Raw genomic sequence first — 21,838 nt, forward strand, 5'->3', positions numbered from 1 at the left:
TTAAAACCGGTTCTGGATTGTTTAGGCTTAACCTGTACGGGTACTAGCTCTTTGATTTGTCTTGTACATGTAAAGCTTTTTTGATTGGGTAAATTAGAAGACTATAAAAGATTAAGGTAAAATACAATGTATGCATTTTTGAAAATGTTGGGATTAGATAAAAGTATTTAAAATGCGTGTATAGCGTTTTTTTGTTTGTTTTTTATTTGTTTTTTATTATTATTTTAACTATAATAGTTAAAAGTATTAGCTATTGCAATTATCACTACAGACCACAAGATGGCGGTTATGCACTCTCATAGTTTGCTACTGCCGTATAAAATCAAAGAAGAAGAAACTAAAAAAAAAAAAAAGAAGAAATTCTAAAACACCGCGGGTGAGATTGACGTGTTTACACTTAACTTTAACTTCGCCTGAATCAGATTCTGCATTTATGTTTGAATTATGTGGCGCCTTAAGTAAGTCTGAAGTACCGGCAAAGGAAAGCATTCCTACGCAGGCGAGAACGTTGTTATCAAGAAGAGGGAACTCGATTCAAACGATGTATGCTGGCTAAGACACTTAATTTACGCAGCTAGTTCTTTAATTGCCACTAACCTTAACGGGAGTGACAACATTAGTCTGAAAGAAACCATTAAAGACGCTAACTAAATACCTAGCTAATGTCACTAATATGTAAGGTGCACACGTGAGCAGGAAATACTTCCATTTATTGTGGTATTTTTATCGAATGCCTTCGGAAACAAGACCAACTGTACAAGTAAAATAGCTGTCCATTAAACGTTATTTCCTATAAACTGTATTATTGGTTGCCACTAAACGAGTGTTCTCTCTTTGTAACTGGTACATCCTACATTTCCAGAAACGTGCGATTTGATGTTGCTACTTGGCATCTGACAGTATTGTTGGAATGAGTGTCCTAAAGTGAGATTTAGTTTGTCCCCTACTAGAGAATGAACTGCCCCCCCTCCAAACGCCCGAGACGGCTGAATGACGACCTAGCTCAACGTAGTGATGATCCCTTTGGAGATGAAGAGGACTTCACTCAAGATGACCTAGATGAAATTGATGTCATAGCTTCGCAGGCCTTCCCCCAAGGTGCACCATCTGGGCTTCATTCTAAAGTGGGCTTCCTGTAGAGTAGAACACCGTTCACTCACAGCGTTGTGGTTGTGGTCTTCAGGGGAGCACAGAGCTCAGAGCAGACCCACGGTCAGTTGCACATTTGGTTGCAGCAGCAGAGGGATGCCCAGCAGAGATTCCCTGGGTAGGTCCAACACAGCACAGCCATCCCAGAGGTTCCCACAGAAGTTTGGTCTGTATCATAGAAGACATTGTTGAGGCACAGTCAATATGTCACCCAAACTATATTTAAATAGTCAGGAAAATTGCTGATTGTGTTTATCATTGCACATCTACATACAGTTAACAGTTATTAATACATGAAGATGAACATTGTTTAAATCATTGACTATAGAAATTGCACAGCTGACTGATTTCACCAATGGTTCAGGTGATGTTTTCCCTGTTGAGTTTACTGGCTTCATTTTTGTCATGGTTTTCTTTTTTGTCAGTTACTGAAATGCTCAGGTGAATTAAAAAGTAGTTTTCAAAAGAGAAATATTCAGCATTATCTGACTTGAACCTGACGATTTTGATTGTTCTAAAATGTGCATCCTTATTCACACAAGCACAATAGCAGGATAAAAGGGAAGTATTTATAGGCAATGTTTTATTGAACATGCCTCTTAATCTTGTGGATTTTCCTCTTTTCAGTCAACAGGCCCCAGGAGTTCGTTTCAGAGCACAAAGATGCCTACAGAACTCTAGAGTTTCAACATGCTGAGCTCAAAAGAAAGGCAAGATTCCCCGTTATTTCATTCTGTAATACAGTGATCCCTCGTTTATCGCGGGAGTTACGTTCCAAAAGTAACACGCGAAAAGTGAAATCCGCGAAGTAGCAACTTTATTTTTTTTAATTATTTTACAATGCAATACTGAACAGTAGAATGAAACCAAACATCAAAACCTGTTTTAAAGACCAAACTTTGTTTAAAACAATAATTTTAATACAGTAATACTGTACAAGATTGGAAACATTGTCACTCGCGTATTTCCCAGTCCCAGCTGTGCCTCTTCGTCCTGACTCCGCTCCGCTGGAGCGTCTGTTTCTACGGAAGGCGCAGGAGTCTTTCTCCGAGAGAAGAACATTGTTATAGGTAGTTGTTGGCGCTCTTTCTTTTTCTGGGCAAGAAGATTTTTATAAACGGATATGCCACCTTCAATTATATTTGAGAACTGCAATGAACGACTCATCAAAGGGTCCCATTCTTGTGCCGTGCGCTGAAGTTCAGTGGCCATTCTCACCATGGTTGCTAAGCGACCAAGTGCAAACATAAAGTTGGCAGAATGTACAGAAACGAAAACTGTTGACAAGTGAAAAATCAATACAGTACAGCGTCAATATTTTATTTCTAAACAACAGTAAAGCCCCTGAGCCAATCAGGATTCAGAGGCACTGTAAAAAAAAAAAAAGAAGCCGCGAAAGATGAACCGCGATATAGCGAGGGATCACTGTACTTCCAAACTCGTGCTGTCGATTAACATTTTTAATTACGATGAATCGAAGATTTTCTTTCCTGAGTTATTGAAACCTGGTGCACCCTATTGTAGCAATATGAGAGGAAAATATAAGCAACCTCCAGATTTTTCTCTTCTTATATTCCAAAATGCAAAGATGGGCAGACACATTTCCGGGTATTACCAGGTATTTCAAAAGATTTTGTTCTTCTGATATGAATTAGGCATTGCTAAATCAATTGCCTCTGCCTCAGAACGTTTAAAAAGGTTTTGTGAATATAAGCCTCTTCTACACCATCACCATTTAGGATGACAGCTCGGTGCCACTCGTTACACTGTGTCTGGGTGCATGTTAAACATGTTCCACACTGACATACACTCATGAAAATTCACTGATCAGTAAATAGCACACAATCCACCTCTATTCACATGCTTATGTTGACCACTTGTGCCTGACCAAGATTGGGCCTGGGCTTGGTAGACCTTAAAATATGTGGGATTATGCAAAGAGGTGTTGAAGAAGTTAAAAAGAAGCTTTTTTTTTTCAATTCAAAATATTTTCCATGCTGAAACGTGGCAGATAATGGGAGCGAACGGCTGACTTGTCGACGTGGAAGCTTCTTTTAAGGAGCGTTGATTTTTTATTTTTTTTTAATTGTTTCAAAACATTTGAGTGAGAGAGAGATGCTTAACATAAGATTACGTTTTCATTATTTGGTGTAAGAGACTGTTTCAATATTAAAGGACCTTTTAAGTGATAGAATATGTATTTACCAAAAAACAAAGTATAAGAGGGCAAATATGATTGTGGCTGTAATATGTTTGGTGAAAATTGTAACATGGGGACAATCATTGACGTGGTTGAAAATAGTTACAGTGGCGTCTTGGCCCTGGGCAATGTCTTTTTAGTTGAAAGAAGTGGAAGAGGAGATTATGTCAAAGAACGGGGAGATCCATGTACTTAGAGACTCCCTGAAAGGGGCACAACAAGAGAAAGAGGCTCAAAGGCAGACCCAACTGCTGCTGGAGATTCAGAGACAGAAAGAGCAGAGTGACAAGGAGAAGGAGCTCAACAAAAAGGTGAGGAGCCTAAAATACGCAAACACAAAACATCTGTGGTCAATGGAGCACAACGGTAACCCATTTTTGTTCAGGTTCAGTCTTTACAAACAGAGCTGCAGTTCAAAGAGGCAGAGATCAATGAGATAAAATCCAAACTGCACAGCTCAGAAAAAAAGAAGTCTGCATGTCTGCTGTCCCGGCACAGGTCAGTCAAGAACACGCTCGTGTCAACTCTGAGAAACGCCTGTTGAGGCTCCACTATGACCTGTGCTGCTGACCTCTGGGCCAGGTCACCCTTGTGAAAGACATCCATGGGTTTATCTGGCCAAATAAAGGTTAATAATAACAAATAAAAACAGATCAACCAGAAACTGTTATCCTCAATGCTGCTGTCAATTTAAAAACTGAAATGAGACAAATTTTATATGAAGACTTTGAGAGTGAGACTGAGACCACTGAAGTTCCAAGACTTTATCATGTTCTGCATCGTAGCTTCCATCAAAGACCGGGTCTATAGTTCTTTGTAGACCAGCGCTCTGTGCCTCTTCATGGACGGGGGAGATTCTGCGGTTGGAAACGCAGACCTTTTGTAGAATGGCACTGAAGCTCATGCTACACTGTAGGCAGTGGCCATTTAGGCTAATCTTAACATCAACAGTGGGTAATTGAAAAGCCCTGATTTTGGATTGTGACTGCATTCATTTGCTTCTGTCTAATCTGAAGTTCACTCTAAATATCACTTGCCAGTCCCAAAATGCAGAGCGTTCTCACCCAGCTGAATGATGGGAGTGGTAGTAGCACCTCTCCAGTGGCAGGTGGTTTTATCACCAAAGAGATATTTGACACTCGCGTGCCATCCAAGGAAGCACCAGGGAAAACGGGAGAGTGGGAGGACAGAGGGTCACCGAGCAGCAAACAGGAAACATCTCCTCCAGATCCCTTCATGTCCAAAAGACCTGCACCCCCGCAGTTCCAAGGTAAAATCATTCAGTTCATCGTTTATTGTTTTGGTCCTAGTGAAAATTTGACTGGCAAAAAATATGCAGTTAATAATACTGAGCAGATACGCTCTGTAGCAGTGTTGAGCAAAGAAGAAATAATTGTATTAGAGAAATAGTGTCCCACCAGAGAACAGGTGAGCTCATTACTCTAAATCAGTGATGAAGGTCTGTAAGACAGAATTTCACCACCTCTGTCACAGTCAGTGGTAACATGGCAGCAACGTAGGCACATGAGTGGGGAAAATAGAAAAGAAAGGTGATTTAAGTGACATTGGTGAGGCAGCAATCTCAAAGGTTTACACAAAATGGTCCCAAACCAGAGGAAATGGCTGATGGCGATGGCACGTAGTGGTTAAAATGCTTTATTGGGGAGGTGAGAGTAGTTTGGTCAGACTGGTCGTAGCTTATACAATAGGAAGGCTCATGACAAGCAAGGGAGGTAGAAGAGCATCTCTTAACACAAAACATCAAACTTTGAAGCAGATGGGCTGCAGCGGTAGTACGTAGTTCACACTTGGTGCCACTCCTGTCGGCCTGGGCTGCAATTCTTACACTCCTGCTGGCACTGGACAAAAGTTTAGATGAAAACTATCAATCTTCTATCTATCAAACTAACTATCAATTCCTGCTGGGACATTCAGATGGTATGGTCAAACCTTGCTGGAAATGGCAAAATGAGCCCATCCTGTCTTCTTTGAATGCTTCAGGTGATGTACTGTATAGTATTTGAGAGTATTTTGGCCCCTTAAGCATTGTTTAAACCCCATAGACTGCTGTTGCTGACCGTGTCTCTCATCTTATGATACACATAACGTGCCCTGTCAGGACATTACAATGAGTTGACTACATCTCAAAGGTCAGCTGACCTCCAAGAGAGCATCTTTGGGATGCGGTGGGATTGGAGATGTATGTCATGAATGTGTGGTGGACATAGCTGCAGCAAATGCACCATGCTATCACGTCAGTATGGATCAAAATCTGAGACGTTCTATTGAGCCCTGTCGTGGTTTGCATAAAATATGAAAATGAAGAAATAAACCCTAAAAATGTGTGCATAGAAATGGCCAAGACACATTATAGAAATAACATTATAAAGATGGACGCTGCCCATTCAGCCCTAGATTCATTCACTCCTCCAACATGCCCACAAGATAAGAGAAATTATCCTGACTTCTACCTGTAAATGAGTGGAATTCAAGTGCGTCTATTAAATGTTGTGTTCTGAGCACTATGGACTCAGGTTTATGAATCGATGCTTTTTTAAGCATTCCAAAAACATGTCTTGTAGTTTCCAACACAGTACAGAGACAGGATTAATGCGAGTTTTGAAGAAGTTACTGAATTTTCTGTGCCGTTTCAGGCAGTATCCTGCTGGGATTGTTGCTACAGCAGCCTTTGTCTCCCAGCAGCCTTGGCCTCTGTCACCTGCTGTCCATGAGGTGGACCTCCAAGTAAATACAGGGAGTGGGTCATGGCAGCATGCACATCCAGATGGACACATCCCATAGCGTGCAGCAAAGACTAATGCTCGTGTTGTTCTATCTTGTGTTTTCAGTGGACTTTCAACAGGCTGTCGACAACGTTCTAATGTTGCAGTCAGTGGCAACGCAACTCAAGCTTCTTTGAATCAAGTCCAGACTCTTGCTTTAAATGGACTGAACATGTTAAGTCAGAGCCAGACACAAGCTTCATCTAGCACCAAAGACAAAAGGTAAGAAGACCGAGAAGCTGGTGACGGAGAGGAGGTCAGGTCAGGTCATAGCAGCATGACTAAGATATTAACCTAATAATTAGACGACCTTCTAAATATGATAATTATGTCTAGGATAGTAACTGGAACTACAGAATTAGTAACAATAAGCTTTTTCAAAGAGGAAGGTTTTTAGTCGAATCTTAAAAGTGGAGATGGAGTCAGCCTCCCGTACCTGGACAGGGAGCTGGTTCCATAGCAGGGGGGCCTGTTAGCTAAATGCTCGGCCCCCCATTCTACTCCCAGAGACTCTGGGAACCACAAGTAGACCAGCATTCTGAGAGCGGAGCGGTCTATTGGGCTGGTAAGGTGTCACTAGCTCCTCCAGGTAGGATGGAGCTAGGCCTCTGAGGACCTTGTAGGTCAAAAGAAGGGTTTTAAAAATTATTCTAAATTTAACGGGCAGCCAATGAAGAGACGCCATTACAGGAGTTATATGATCTCTTTTGTCAATACCTGTCAGAACTCTGGCTGCAGCATTTTGGATCAGCTGGAGGCTTCTTAAAGAGGTGATTGGACACCCTGATGATAAAGAATTACAATAGTCCAGCCTGGAAGTAACAAATGCTGGACTAACTTTTCAGCATCACGTCCGTAGTTTCCTAATCTTGATGTTTCTCAGGTGAAAAAAGGCACTTCTCGAGACTGTTTTAATGTGGGAGTTCATTTCACATTCATTTTTACTGCTACTTTTATGGAGCTGCACACCATTTATTTGCTGAATTATAGACATTTCTGTCACCGTCTTAGCCCATGGATCAAAATCTTTTGAGGCCCAAAGGAAGCAAGTGCTCGACACCATTTTTGCAGTACCAGTCTGGTCTGCATGTTGATTAACATCAAAATGGAGGCGCTTCCTTTATCCACTTCTCCTAACAGATCCACGATAACGGTGCTCAGATTGTTATCGCCCTTCAACAAAATGTGGATTGACCAACAGACGCATTGTTGTAGTCACCAAGTCAGTGGCTCACACTCCATCGAAGATCGGCTGCTTTTGTCAGTCAGGGTCATGGATTTGTGTAAACATGAACGTGCACTGTTTTCACAGTGTCTCTGAGAGCACTTTTGAAAATGCAAAAGCTGACTTTTTTTTAAATTATATCTGTATTTGTCTCCGTTTCACACTGTAGTTCAGGTCTTGGTGCAGTCCTCCTCCTTCCACTCTTGGACTATCACCTGTGTCGACTGTCTGAGCGTCTGGAGTCTCACTGCTCCGCTACTGCTGGTGGGTCAGACTCAGCTGCTATGAGCTCAATCAGTCTAACAAGTATTGCTTCCACTGATGAACCAGGGAGAGTGGAGGGAACTGGTTTAACTGGGTTCAGTGTGGAGGAAATTGGTTTGGCTGCGCTGAGGCTCCTCTACCTGCTGGTTTCCCACAGTGACGAGGTGATGTCATAGCAGAAATGGTTCACAATTAAACACACGTGATTCAAAAAAGTCTACATTTACTTGATACTACATAAATGGTCATCTGAGAATAATACAATTGTATATTTAAGCTTAAACAGCCTTTAAAAAAATGGTAGATAACCCATTTGTTGACAAGGTGAAATCAATGCTCTGTCACATGATTTAGTTTTAACCTGTGTGTGAACATTCATTTCTGTGTGGTGCTTTCAGGTTGTGGAGGCGGTGTTGTCAAAAGAGAGCCTGAGCACAGATGCAGAGAAGAAGGTATCGATAGAAAACTAACTATACTTTTAGTTTATTCACGGAGTGTGAACATGAAAATTGCCGAAGGGGATGGTGATGTTATTGTGATCAGAATAATTAGGATTCTCCAGGTCGGTATTAACATGTTGCCTGTACGACATTGTGGCACAGGGACATACAGCAGCTTGGGGCTCCCGGCTTTTTATCTTTTCATCTATCTATCAGCTTGTTCTATTTGGATTTGTCACTGATAGCAGCAACATTGTACAGTAGTGCTAAACTACGGTACCTGCGTTTTGGGGAAATTTTACACTATCGAGCATTTCCAAGTTGGATTTCATTCCAGCAGACCGCAGACACAAAGAAGGCATCCTCAACAAAAGCGTGCCTAGAGGGGCAGCCTGCATGCTACACGACAAGCTAACACATGCAACCATGTACATTAGCAATGTCTGCTATGCAGCCGCGAGCATCGTCAGTACATAGTCCTCTCCTGATCTGGAATATCTGGCAGTGATGTGCAGATCAGTTAAAATGGTTCGAGTGTTCGAGTGTTCTCTCCTGATTGTAGACCTCTCCACGCCAGCCTGAGCTGAGTTCTTTGAGTGCTAATTTAGAACTGGATCAGCCCGCAGATGTACAGCGATCCAAAACAATAACGTACTGGATCGGGTTTATTATCACACCCCTGGAGAATGCAAGACCATTTCAGCTCCACATCAGGGCAGGACTCTGATCCCAGCCTATAAACCTCCACAGCTGTACAGGTTTAGACCAAGGAGGTGTGCTCAGCATCACGCACTGCTTGCGTGGGGTCTCACTGCATCTGTGGCTAGCCCAATTGGTGATTGGAGAAAAGCCAGTGATTGTGGCCAAATTGAAGGAATTAGACTGAAACTATCCATTACTTTAAGAAATAATAACTCTCCTGTTTCCATAGGACTCTGTTAAAGCTCTGTGCTCCCAGAATGCTTTGCTGCAGTCGGTGTTGCAGCTGTGTGAAGGTGGGATTGGCAACAGCATTGGCTCACACATGGAGAAGCTTGTTCTCAGTGCTTTGGAGACATTGTGTGTTCTGATTCAGAGGGCACGCCACAGTCACGTTAACTGGTACACACCCGCACCAATGCCATTAAAATCTTTCTGTCCTTGTTGCCCGCAAAGTAAACCTTGCTGCAAGTAAACTATATAACGTACCTGATGTCTCTCTGTGTCTGTGTGGTAGCTTGAAACGTGCGCTGCAGAGGATCGGCACGCGATTTTCAACAGACTGCGGACTGAGGATGGCGTCGGACTATGTGCGTGTCCTGATGTCTGTCTGCGAACACCCAGATCTTGCCCAACATCTTTGCTTTCAGCACGGTGAGGCTTTTGTAAAATTTCAGATGCATCCACGATTTAAATGGTGCTGACATTTAACCACTTTTATTTGGTTTTCTTCAGACCATTGTGTTTTCTTAAAGTTGTTCCAGTTCATCAGAACCAGAAGAGACAACCAGGCCAAACAGGAAGACTGGGTACAACTGGATCTGCTGGTAGATATTGATTTCATTCTCTGTCTCTCTCTCTCTCTCACTCACTCACTCTCACACACACACACACACAGAGCAGTTAGATTGGTGAATTTGGTGAAGGTTTCTCATTTAAACCTTTCCAGAAAGGAAAAGTGCATCACTCAGTATTTCTCCAGACGCACAGCTTCATTTTGTCCACACAAGAAAAATCAAAAGGGAGCTGGCAGCTCAGTCTGTTGGGAGCTGGGCTGAGGAGAGGAGGGTTCCTGGTTCGAGTCCCAGGGCAGACAACACCTGGTAGGTGTTCTGGTTGTAGGGGGGAGGTGCCAGAACACCTTCAGAGCACTGCCCAGGTACACTGGAGCATGGTACCAAACCCACACATGCTAATATAGGGCCCTGCCATGAACTGGGGACCCATCCATAGGGGGGGACCTGCTTCACCTGTTGTGGGCCCTCCCAGTGACCCTGGAAGGGATAAAGTGGAAGAAGAATAAAATTCAGATTTAAATATAGATTTAATGTGGAAGTTTACCAGCTCTTGTTTATTTCAGGTGGTGCGTTTGCTGAGCAGAATGATGATGCAGTTGGAGAGCTGGCTCACCAGGCACCACAGCTCCTGTCACTGCCACACTGAGGTAAAACGGTCTTCCTCAGTCACATGAAGGTACTCGTGCACTTTTCCACACCCACGTTGTTCCCTCGCTCTGGCTGCTTCTCACTCAGATGGTCCAAACGATGGTAATAGTCTTCCATCGACAGTGGCTTGATCTTTGCGGGTCTCAACAGCCGACAAACTCAACAGGTATGTTTTCAATTTGAATAACGATTGTAAAATGGCGTTTTTACGGAGGATGTGTTTTTGTACAGGTCCCGAGCTTTCAGCGCCATGGTGGCACAGCACAAATGTCTCTTTGCTCAGAGAGTGTCTGTTGCTGCTGCATTGGCTGCTGCTGCATCACAGCAGCTTCTCACAGAGCTGCAGGCCACTGTTGCACCTGTATGACCAGGTAATTCCCGCTGTGCAAGACATACTGAGGAGAATTCCTGAGCGAAGCGAGAGTGAGGGTGAGCACATGCAAATTTACAACGAAAGCTTTTTAATCCTGCTGGGAAAGTGACTGTTATTGCCTTATTGTCTTCCTCTGTCCTCTCTGCCAGAGGTGGCTTTGGAGGAGATCTGCCGCTCAGATGGTGATGAGGCTGATGATCTAGACATTGATACTGTCTCCTGATTGGCTCCTGCCGGTGATGGCACCGGAATTGTTTAACAGGTCACCTTTAGTGTCTAAATCCTCTGTGATGAGGTGAGAAATCAAGCTGTGGGCTGTTCCGATAGGCATGAGAATAAAGAATAGTGCCATGTTTCATGTTGTCTGTTTTGCTTTTGCTTGTGCCTGAAATTAAATGAATAAATGAAACGCACTTTTCAAAATGAGCTTTAATGACAAGATAAACCCGGAACTTTGATTTTGTGTGTCCTCTACCGGTACTTTCCTTTGTACGGTTCCATGTGCACGAAAATAGAAACAATGTAAATAACAGTTCTGCATCAATTTAGATCTTTACTTGAAACAAAATTTAATGAGGGATGTTTAATACCACTTTTTTCCAGTATGACTCTTGATTAATCACGAATACTGTGTTCTAGCACTGCTTGTACTTTTGGTGTCATACATCAATAATAAATACAATATATACAGTATAATTAGCATATCTTGTGTTTCACGCGGAAGTGCTGCTGCTACTACCGTTAAATGAACTAGACTTTACACATCGGATTGTTTTCTGGCTGATCACCAGTTCGTGAGTTCATTTGTGACTGTATTTCCTGGTTTTCCCGCATAAGACACAAGCAGGAAATCCGACGGGAGCGCGTGCCGCAGTTTCAGGGCGGAAGTGACGTCACTGGTTGAGCCATTCTGCCCAAACATGCGTTGTTTAAACAGTCGAATCTCGGCTGGTCTGATACATGTTGCTACCTTTTCAAATGTTGCTTATAGTTTTTTCTGTTTGTGCTGCTTTTTCACTTTTGCTCCTCCTGTTTGTGTCTAGTTGCGTCTACATCTGTTTTGCACTAATCTTGTATGTATGTTTTAATCATTATTATAGAAGAAAGATAGTGTAACAGCGTCCCGTTGACTAGTGCTCCCAGTATTCAATGTTTCCCACACATCCGTGTGATTAATGGCACATTTTGATGCGTTTTAATCAATATTTTAGGGGGAGCATACAGTAATTTGATAATCCAATCCAGCGACATTGTGTACGCAATTATTTAATTATCCGCACTTATTATTTTAGGGCAAAGCCAATGTGCAACAATGCATTTGTATTTAATCTAATCTAATGGATTTTATAACTATTTGAAATACATTGAACAAATAAATATTTGGCCATTTGCTTCCACTGAGGATCTGCGCATGCGCAAGGTAGCACTTCTCGATAGGCAGCAGAATGACAGAATAGTTCAGTAGTTTGAAATAGTGCTGATGTCGGTACTCGCCTACCCCTTAGTTTAGCCTTGTCTGACTTAATAGCCATGCAGACTTCATTTGTTATATTACCCTCATTAATATAATAAGGGCAAAATTGGAGCTTTTACCCTTAATTATCAAAATAAGGGCCACAGTTTTATTCATATCATTTAGAACTGTTCATATTGTGCAGTTTTACAGTATAAGGTTTATGGAATGATCGCAGTTGTAGTTCGGTTATTTAAAGCTTAAATTTTTAGACTCATGTTGCCACTAGTGGGCAGTAAATTGCTGCGGTTTGGAAGTGGGTCTTTCAGTGAGGTGGTACTTTGGAAACAAGACATTTTTGTGATTATGTCAAAGATATACAGGACAAACGCCATGAATGAAGACAATATATCTGTTTATTCTCCTGCTGTAACTGAGTGAATGATGGCAACAAAACCGTGGTTCAGATTTTGAAATTAGTTGTAAGCTACTTAATGATTCCAGACAGCAGTGTTCAACTGTTACCATGATTTGAATGTTTCACATTTCAACTGCTGATGTTCTAACACTGAAAATACAAACCAGCCATCTTAGAATCTAGGCTGAACATAGGTATAAATGTCCTTTTCCCAATGTTTTAAAATCATCAGAGTGTACAGGGATTGCCTTAAACTTAGAAATGCGCATTCAGAAAGGGTGCTAACAAGTTTATAGCTTAAAACTGGGGAGTAACTGCAACAACTTGCAGTTTAGCATGATTAAAAAGTGGACGCAGTACGATTACACTGTAAAAAAACAAACCCTTTCAGTATGTTGCATTTTTGTCAGTCAATGTTGGAAATGGTGAATAAGGAGCAGGTTCCAGCAGGAGGAAGGCAACTTGAGTAATTCAGGATCAGACTAGAGTGGAAGTCATTTACGAGGACTTCATCCTCACATCTCAAACTGTGAGGAAAAAGACAGTTTGGGATTTAAAGTTGTCGTCAGGATTATTTATCTCTAAACAAGTCCAAAAATGAGAATACTGTGGTTATTGTGCTTTTTCTGTCCATGTTGGCACAACCTGGTTGTCCTCTTGCTTAATTTGGAGTACTTGTTGTGAACTGCGCTGCGTTTTGTGCGTGCTGCGATGCGGTCGGGAGGGACTGGTGAGCCATGGGTGCATCAGCAGCTCTGACGCCTTCAGTCGCTCAGCAGGTGACTTCCTCAGCATGCAGCCAATCAGGCATTTGGCTTGCGGTGAAAGCCACTCTGGCAGAGAGAAAGCACCATGGCGGATTTTGGCAAACAAAGCTGCGGGCTGCATCTCCTGAAATGGGTATCGTCCAACTAGCATGGTGTACAGAGACACACCCAGACTCCAGATGTCCGCAGCGCGGCCTGAGTACGAGCCTTTCCCATTGGTAAGCAGTTCGGGGCTGACATAGGCGGGGCAGCCGTGCCTGTCTGTCAGAGAATCGTCACCGTGGTTACCGTACAGGACGGTGCAGTCATTGAGACTGAGCAGAGCAAGGCTTGTTCTGCAAGAAGAATACACAAAGGTCCTTTTTCCTGCAGCAGCTGTGACAGTGCCTGTTGTACTATTGCAGTAATGGCACTATGAATGCACTTGTGTGTAGGACGCATCACTCTTACCTATTTTTGTCAGTGAAGACAAATTTACGGAGCTTCAGATCTCTCAGAATGACTCCGTGTTGATGACAGTGTGACACAGCATTGAGCACCTGAGTGAACAGATGTCTCATCTCGTCCTCACTCAGTCGTTTCCAGCGTCGCACATACGTGTGCATGTCACCATAGTGACCAGACAGGAAGACATATGCCCTGTCCCCACATATCACCGTGTCTAGTAAGCTGCAGATGCTTTCGTGCTGACCAATTCTGTTATAGGCAATCAAAAAATCCTGGTAACTATGCAAGGAAAGAACCTGCAAAAAAAAATTACATTGTATTTTAGATTAATAGAACAGTAATATAATTCAGATGATTTAGTATTTTTGTAGTACCTGGCAGGTGAACTGCTTCTTTGTCTGGGAATGTTCAGCTCTGTACACCTCCTCTCCTTCATACCGCTCCACCAGTGTGTACTGTCCAACTCTGGAGGGGGCTTTACTTTGAGATGATTTTGGGGAGGGGTTTCTGGTTCTGGGGAAAGGTGACAGACCAGTGGTGGGAGGGTGTGGAACCTGAGGCGCTGGTTTACGTTTGGCCACATTATCCGGGGGCTCCTCCAGAAGCCTCTTGAGACATCGTTGAGAGCTGGTTTTGATCATATCTGTGTTGGTCTGCAAATGAACAAGAAAAGCGTCAATGTTTGGTTTGGCCCAGGTGCGAAACTTCTGCAGGATGAGTTAAAACCGGCATGAAATGTTGGGCTAGATCACAATTGCACCATCAAGAAGGAGTCCCATTGGCAGTGTAATTTACTCATCGCATTGCTATTTGATACGTATTTGTCTGCCTCATTTGAATTTGTTGGATCTGTTCTACCCAGTTCACCCATTTCTAGATGACTCCATTGACAGCCTGGGAGCCAGATGACTGACTGATTCCTTCTGAAGTGTTCGTGTCACGCAGCCTTATGGAAGCGGCAGGGATTGTGTGTCAATCCCCTTAAAAGTCCCAGTTATCCAGTAGTTATGAAGCTTTATCGCTTGTATAAACGGTAAGTTCAAGTAATAACTGGGAGCTGATGTTTACAGTTTCTCTGCCCCCTCCCCCACCCCCCATACCATCCAGCTCTTCTTCATCACACTCCAGCGTCACCATCTTTGCCAGATTTCTACAGATTCTGCCTGTCTGTGTATGTTTGTCCACATTAATGTTGTATATTAGAGGTGCCGTTCTCAAGAAGAAGCATCTCCACTCACGATAATGGCTTCACTGCAACGCCGTCCTCTGCTGACACAGAGACTGGCCCTTCTTTTGAAGGGGAAACTAAATTTCCACTTGCAGTGAAAAAGATGCATCAACATCCAATCGGAGCGTGTTGTGTGTCTGCTGCTCACATGGAGATCTGTCTATAGGCTTCATGATGCAACTTCCTGTAAGTTGACAGATGCTTTGGCTTTCATATTGTTGCATCATAACACAACAGTTTAATTTTAAATAGGCTTGAAATACGGTTGCCATCAAGCACACACAAGCAGAGTGTGTGGTACATTTCGAAGCCCCTGGTTTCCATGGTGAACCTGCTGTTGGGCAACCCTGCTTTTAGTCTGCTGAAATATTGTGAGTCACAGCAAATTCCCTCCCTGACACTCGCACAGACAAATGCAGGCTCTGCGTCATCATGTGCTTTTCCCCCTTAACTTCGTACTTGACTGTAGTTTTACAGTAAAAGATCAGACCTCCAACTCAAAACTTTCACATTTATCATGTATTGTTCACTGAAGAGGTGGAGGGGAAACAGTTTCAATATCAACTTGATCAACTCTTGTCTGTTTACTTCCACCTGAACTGACTCTTTAGTTGTGCCCTGTGGTGTGCCACAGTTGTTCCTATTGTTGCTCACTTTTAGTCCCATTTCGAAGCATTTGCGGCTAAATTGCAACATGTTGCTTTTCTTTTCCTACCTTGGGATTTGAGTTGACAACAAGTCAACAGGAAGAAGCAGTGGAGATTCCGACTGGACAAAAGGGAAAGCTTCCACCTTCGGAACCTTTACTGGGAGAACTGGAGTCGATCGTGCGGGAGTGACGTATTCGTCCTTTCGGTTGCGAGACCTGGCGTCAGTCAGCTGTTTCCCCCGTTAGTGAGTTTCTGTTTGCTTTCATTTGTCTCCGAACCTGAATATCACTTGTGAAAAAACAGGTCCAAATCGCGAGTGGATATCTTCCAAAAGGATTTTTTGAAAAAAAAAAAAGAAGCTTTTTTTAATAGAAGTGGGAGTGAAGCGAATAACGCGTCTCTCTGGGTTCCGTGAAAACTTTAAAGATCCGCTGGGTGTCGTGGATCCATTAAGGGCTCTGCTCGACTCCGTCAGTCCGCTCCAAAACTTTAGCTCGGACCGGGAACTCGGACCAAGACGACGAATTCGGTTGAGCGGTTTCCTGCCGCGATGTCGTCATGCCAAAGGGGGCGGGGCGTCGATGTTGCAACTCGGAGCCGATCAGTCGTCAGATTCGGTTTCGATATGACGAAACATTTGCAAACGCACGAGGATGGACAGGGACAAAGGTGGACTACCTTGGCCTGTTGGACGTGACTGTTACCGACCACATAAAGTGAAAACATTAGTGACATTTGCCTTCAGTCTAAAATACACATCAACTGTGAACATTTAAAAAGGAGATGAAAGTTGGAGAAACTCCCAATATTATTTTTAGTTGTACTTTTAGATTGTTTTAGCCATTACTTGACATGAACATTGAGAAGGACAGGCCCACTCTGACTAAATGGGTGTAAACACAAGTGAGTCGTTCATGTCATGGAAGTGTGACCTGGGTGATACTGAATTCCCACCTGTCAACCAGGGATAATAGTAATAGGAAAGTGAGTGAAAATAAATAAATTAAGCTGCAATTCCATGCCAGTGTCACAAAACAAAACTGGGATTAGCTACCTTCAATGCAAAATATTCCTCGAATGAAGTTTGCTTGTATCTATCAACTAAAAAAGTTTAGTGTTGATATAAACTATGCAATATTACAGGATGTGTCAAAAAAGTGCAAATAGCACCAAGTTTTAAGTTATCTGATGTTATAGACTTCTGATATTAAAAGTATTTTCTTTCATAAATGAACATTAATATTGCACACACAAACAATGAACTATCAGAGGTTTGTTTCCTACTAAAATGGAGGAAGATTTAAATATGATGGTTTTAGATATTTTTCTTTGAATTCTGACATTTTCACCAGAAAATAGATAGCTACCATTTAGCCTGGAAAGACTGTCTGGCAGTTTAAAAAAAAAAAAAAAGGCCCTCCGTAAGGCTAGAACAGCTTATTTCTCTTCTTTAATTGAAGAAAACCAGAATAACCCCAGGTTTCTTTTCAGCACTGTGGCCAAATTAACCAAGAATCACAGAGTTTTAGATCCACGTATCCCTTCTTCCCTTAGTGGTGAAGACTTCATGAGCTTCTTCACTGATAAAGTTCTAGCTATCAGAGAAAAAGCTAACCAGGCCATCCCAACAACTGGACCATCACCAGATGTGCTGACTGTGGGAACATACAGATTCTCCAACGAGCCCTTAAACTCCTTCAGCCCTATATATGTTTCTGTGGCGTCATCGCTAATTCAGAAATCCAAGTCCACCACGTGTCTTTTAGATCCCATCCCAACACACCTGTTGAAGGATGTTTTACCAATGATAGGCAGATCTATCCTGGACCAGATCAATTGTTCTTTAGTGACAGGTTATGTACCCCGGTCCCACAAGGTGACAGTGATTAAGCCATTGCTTAAAAAACCATCACTGGATCCAGACGTACTAGCAAATTACAGGCCGATATCCAACCTTCCTTTTATCTCTAAAATTCTTGAGAAGGTGGTGGTGACTCAGTTACTGGAGCACCTGCAGAGAAACAGCCTGTTTGAGATGTTTCAGTCAGGCTTTAGAGCTCATCACAGCACAGAAACAGCACTTCTTAAAGTTACTAATGATCTTCTCATAGCTTCAGATCATGGACTGGTCTCTATGCTGGTTCTGCTGGACCTCAGTGCTGCTTTTGATACAGTTGATCACAGCATCCTGTTACATAGACTGGAACATGTGATTGGGATTAAAGGGACAGCACTAGACTGGTTTAGATCATATCTATCTGATAGATACCAGTTTGCTCATGTTCATGGTGCTCCCTCCTCATACAGTAGGGTTAGCCATGGAGTTCCACAAGGTTCTGTACTTGGACCAATCCTCTTCACCTTGTACATGCTTCCCTTAGGAAACATTATTCAGCAGCATGGGATAAATTTTCATTGTTATGCTGATGACACTCAGCTTTATTTATCCATGAAACCAGAGGAGACAGAGTGAAGCTCCAGACCTGTCTTAAAGACATAAAGTCTTGGATGTCTTCAAATTTCCTCCTCCTTAACTCAGGAAAAACTGTGGTCACAGTGTTTGGTCCTGAACCTCTCAGGGATAGATTAGATCACATGATCACTCTAGATGGTATCTCATTAACATCTAGTCTCTCTGTGAGGAATCTAGGAGTAACTTTTGACCAAAACCTCTCCTTCAACTCACACATTAAAACAGTCTCTAGAAGTGCCTTTTTTCATCTGAGGAACATCACAAAAATCAGGAAACTACTGACGCAGCACGATGCTGAAAAGTTAGTCCATGCATTTGTTACTTCCAGGCTGGACTATTGTAATTCTTTATTATCAGGGTGTCCAAACAACTCTTTAAGAATCCTCCAAGTGATCCAAAATGCTGCAGCCAGAATTCTGACAGGTATTGACAAAAGAGTTGATCATTGATGATATTGTTTCTTGTATAGTTTTTTTTTTATTTTTTCACAAAGAAACTATGTCACATATTCATTGTGTGTGTGTGTGTGTGCGTGCGTGCGTGCGTGTGTGCGTGCGTGCATGTGTGTGTGTGTGCTCATGCAGCTCACCAACATTTTCACAGATTCCAAACGACAACTTAACAGCTTACTTGACTGACCTCCTTACACACATGCACAGCAGGTTATCTCCACATGGTCAGTGTGTTTTTACGCCATATGATGAAATATTGAAGAAACAAGAGGAACTTGTGTGTGTTGTATGTGAAACTTTACACTTTCTTTTTCACAACATGATGAAATAACAGGCCAAGTCAAGTGTTACCAGAGTAGCACAAACAGGAGCGGAACAGTGCTAACACACTTACTGTACACACAGACAGCAAGACAGCGCCTCACTCTCTCTCCCTCTGATCATGCCTACAGTGTGACTCAGAAGAAGAAGACCTCTTTTATTAATCCTTGTCAGTAGACACCATCAATGAAATGATGAACACAAACATGCACATGCGGGAACAGAGGTCAGCTGACATCCAGCGCCCTTGGGAGCACTTTAGGGGGGTTAAAGGCCTTGACCAAAGGCCCACAGTGGCACTGACGATGAGGGTGTGTGTGTGTGTGTGTGTGCGTGTGTGGTGGTGGCGATGCACCCGTTTGCTTCCTGACCACCACTCCAAGTCATCGTTTCCTTCTCGGTCCTCGCCAGTGCGGGGATCAAACCGGCGACCTCCCAGTCACAAGCTTGCCTCTCCAACCTTTCAGCCCCCAGTGAAAGGGGGAGTCTTTTTCTGAAAAGGGCCACTATTTCTGTCCCAAATTGGGACAATCCAGCATTTATTTTTTTTCACTTACCAAACATGACATCATCTTATCCTTGGTGGTGATATAAAGCATGCTCTCCCCCTACCTTGATCATAGTTCCAGTTCCACTTCTTTATCTAAGACAGCAGACACTATCCAGCTTTTTCTTAAAATATATGGAGTAGTGGATGTGTGGCAGTGTTATAATCCTATAATAGTGTGGGGATTCTTTGGATGATGTCATGTCTCTCTATTTCCATATATGCCTTTTTAAGGTCTCCATAGCTTTATGAAGCCATGGTAATAACCAGTTTGGTTGGACTAAACATTCAATTGAGGTTGATACGGCCCAGTGGGAGGGGTCTAGCCTTTAAAAGAAAGACTTCCAACCTTGTCCAGGGAGGTGGCGAAGGGCAAGCCTGGTTTAAGAGGACAAAGTCCCCTGGACACCAATTCTTGGATTTCCTCCCACCCCCTAAAGCCAAAATTTCTACGATCGGTACAAACAGCATGAGCATGTTCACTAATTTCACCCCGGGACCCCAGGTCCAACACCTGGTACACTGGTGGTTTACGGCATATTCCTTTAGCTCCTGTGCATAACTGCAGGTACATACAGCCTGTGGTGAGCTACAAACGCCATCGTCCTCAGACTTCGGTTCGATTCCATCCATTGCTTGGATTGCAGCTCATTACGGGGCATGTAGTAAGCTAGATGGTGTGTAACTACGTTTATTATTCCTGGACATTATTTTGGACTTTAAAAGGTCAGCAAAATAAATTCCGGCACTGTAACTTTGATAAAGTTGCTTCTGCTCTCTTGATAAGCTGTGACACTGATCTGTTACTGACTTATATCAAGTTAAGGCAAGGTCCAAATTATGTCAGGATACCTTCCATGACCTCTGCTCAGCTCCAAACCAAAACAACACAGCATACAAACTGAACATATTTACAATGTTATAAGACAGATTTAAGATGAAGTGCAATTAATGTGCTTAAAAAATACAAAATATACTACTATATTTTCTTACTATAAAACTTGTCTCTGGTCTCTCTTGCTGTGAAGCATATTTGGAAGACTTGGATTCCAGACTTGGATACCAGCTTCCTGGTAAAGTCATGTTCAACAGATGAAAGAGCTGTTTGATTAAGCAAAGCAAATCTGACTGTTAAGTTATCCAGTTGACATTTTGTTGATCTTGGTAAAGTGATGAGCCAAGATGCATCGAGTTGTCAGTTGATTTCTCTGCTAACAATTATTCACAGGAAGCAGTTGATTATTAAAGCAGACAAAGTCTCACAGGTTGGCTGAAACTAGGAGACAAAGAGAATATTTCTCTCGTTGGGGTTATTTTTGGGAATGTTGAGGATGGAAAAATTAGGAATGACGACATCAAAGGGACAGCACATGTTAGCTGTTTTGGAAAAAGCCAGAGAGGCTGGATTTGGATTTCTGGAAATATCGAGAGGAGGGACAGTGATTACATTGGTAGAAGAATGCTGAGGATGGAGCTGACATAGACAAAGACCTGAGACTGGGTGTATGGAGGTCGTTAGAGAGGACATCAGGTTAGTGGTTAGAGAAGAAGATGCAGAGAATAGAGGGAGCTGAAAGAGGATGATTTGAAAAGAAAGAGCAGATTAGATATATAATTGATGAAACAATGAGGTCAAAAATCAATAAGTTACAGGAGGACAAGACTATAAGTGTTTTCATCATATAAATGAAAACTCCTGAAAGGGTCAATCTATTTTAAATGTTCTAAGATAATACGCTTACAGGAACAAATCTAGAGCTCATTAAAACTGGCAGCTTGTGTTAACGCCAGAGTGGAAGAAAGATCAGTATCACCCACCGCGTGTGTGTGGTATATGTGTGTGTGTGTGCATGTGGTGTGTGTTTGTGCGTGTGTGCGTGTGTGTGCGTGTGTGTGAGCACGTGAGGTTTTATCGCTTTCCTGTGCAACAATCAAATGCAACTTGTGGTAATCCCCTACATACACGCATCTCTGGCCAAAACAAAATAAACAAACAAATCTACACAAACTCCCGCCCTGCTTTCTGTTGTAACGAGGTGCAATCAACATGCAATGCTGACCAGGACACACACACACACACACACACACACACGCACACACACCCCAGTTGCTTGAAAGATGAAGTCAGTCTCTGATTGCAGAAGAGTTACACAGTGTTGACTTGTTGTTGTGTTGTGTGTGTGCATGCGAGTGTGTGTCAAGGATGGGGATTTGACCCTATAACACAACGGCATCTTGTTGTTTGAATAGAAAAACAGAATTGTTTTGATTTTGCAGTGTTAATTTGATTTTCTTTCAACAGTGAGAATGGATAAAAGCAGTCTAATGATGGATTAGATGGAGATTAAATGTGAAGAGGTGCTGGAGATGAACGTAATGACGGAACAAGACGGTGGGTCGTTTATGCAGCAGTCCAGCCCTGTGTAACAACGTGATTTTATGTGGTGGTTCTGAAAAGCCGGTTGGTGGAAAAGAATAAACTGTTCAGTCTACTAGCAAGTTTG

General features: G+C 42.6%; 2 protein-coding genes across 2 annotated transcripts; one reads left to right on the plus strand and one right to left on the minus strand.

Annotated features, from left to right (window-relative positions):
* The first annotated feature begins 333 nt into the window (after positions 1-333).
* Positions 334-10,991, plus strand: atrip (ATR interacting protein). Its single transcript, XM_011613609.2, has 18 exons — positions 334-376; positions 951-1,098; positions 1,184-1,267; positions 1,777-1,859; positions 3,490-3,660; positions 3,735-3,847; positions 4,390-4,619; positions 6,004-6,094; positions 6,199-6,354; positions 7,527-7,785; positions 8,020-8,073; positions 8,993-9,162; positions 9,278-9,414; positions 9,496-9,587; positions 10,121-10,204; positions 10,293-10,371; positions 10,437-10,634; positions 10,728-10,991. The coding sequence occupies exons 2-18, from the start codon at positions 954-956 to the stop codon at positions 10,799-10,801; spliced, it is 2,220 nt and encodes a 739-aa protein (XP_011611911.2). The 5' UTR covers positions 334-376; positions 951-953; the 3' UTR covers positions 10,802-10,991.
* Positions 10,992-12,425: 1,434 nt separating this feature from the next.
* On the minus strand, positions 12,426-16,109 carry LOC101069856 (tribbles homolog 2-like). Its single transcript, XM_011613610.2, has 4 exons — positions 15,607-16,109; positions 14,038-14,316; positions 13,667-13,959; positions 12,426-13,551 (listed from the first exon to the last, which is right to left on the minus strand). The coding sequence occupies exons 2-4, from the start codon at positions 14,302-14,304 to the stop codon at positions 13,062-13,064; spliced, it is 1,050 nt and encodes a 349-aa protein (XP_011611912.2). The 5' UTR covers positions 14,305-14,316; positions 15,607-16,109; the 3' UTR covers positions 12,426-13,061.
* Positions 16,110-21,838: the final 5,729 nt, after the last annotated feature.

This window comes from Takifugu rubripes, chromosome 19, assembly GCF_901000725.2.
Source record: "Takifugu rubripes chromosome 19, fTakRub1.2, whole genome shotgun sequence".
In the NCBI taxonomy this organism is placed as follows: Eukaryota; Metazoa; Chordata; class Actinopteri; order Tetraodontiformes; family Tetraodontidae; genus Takifugu; species Takifugu rubripes.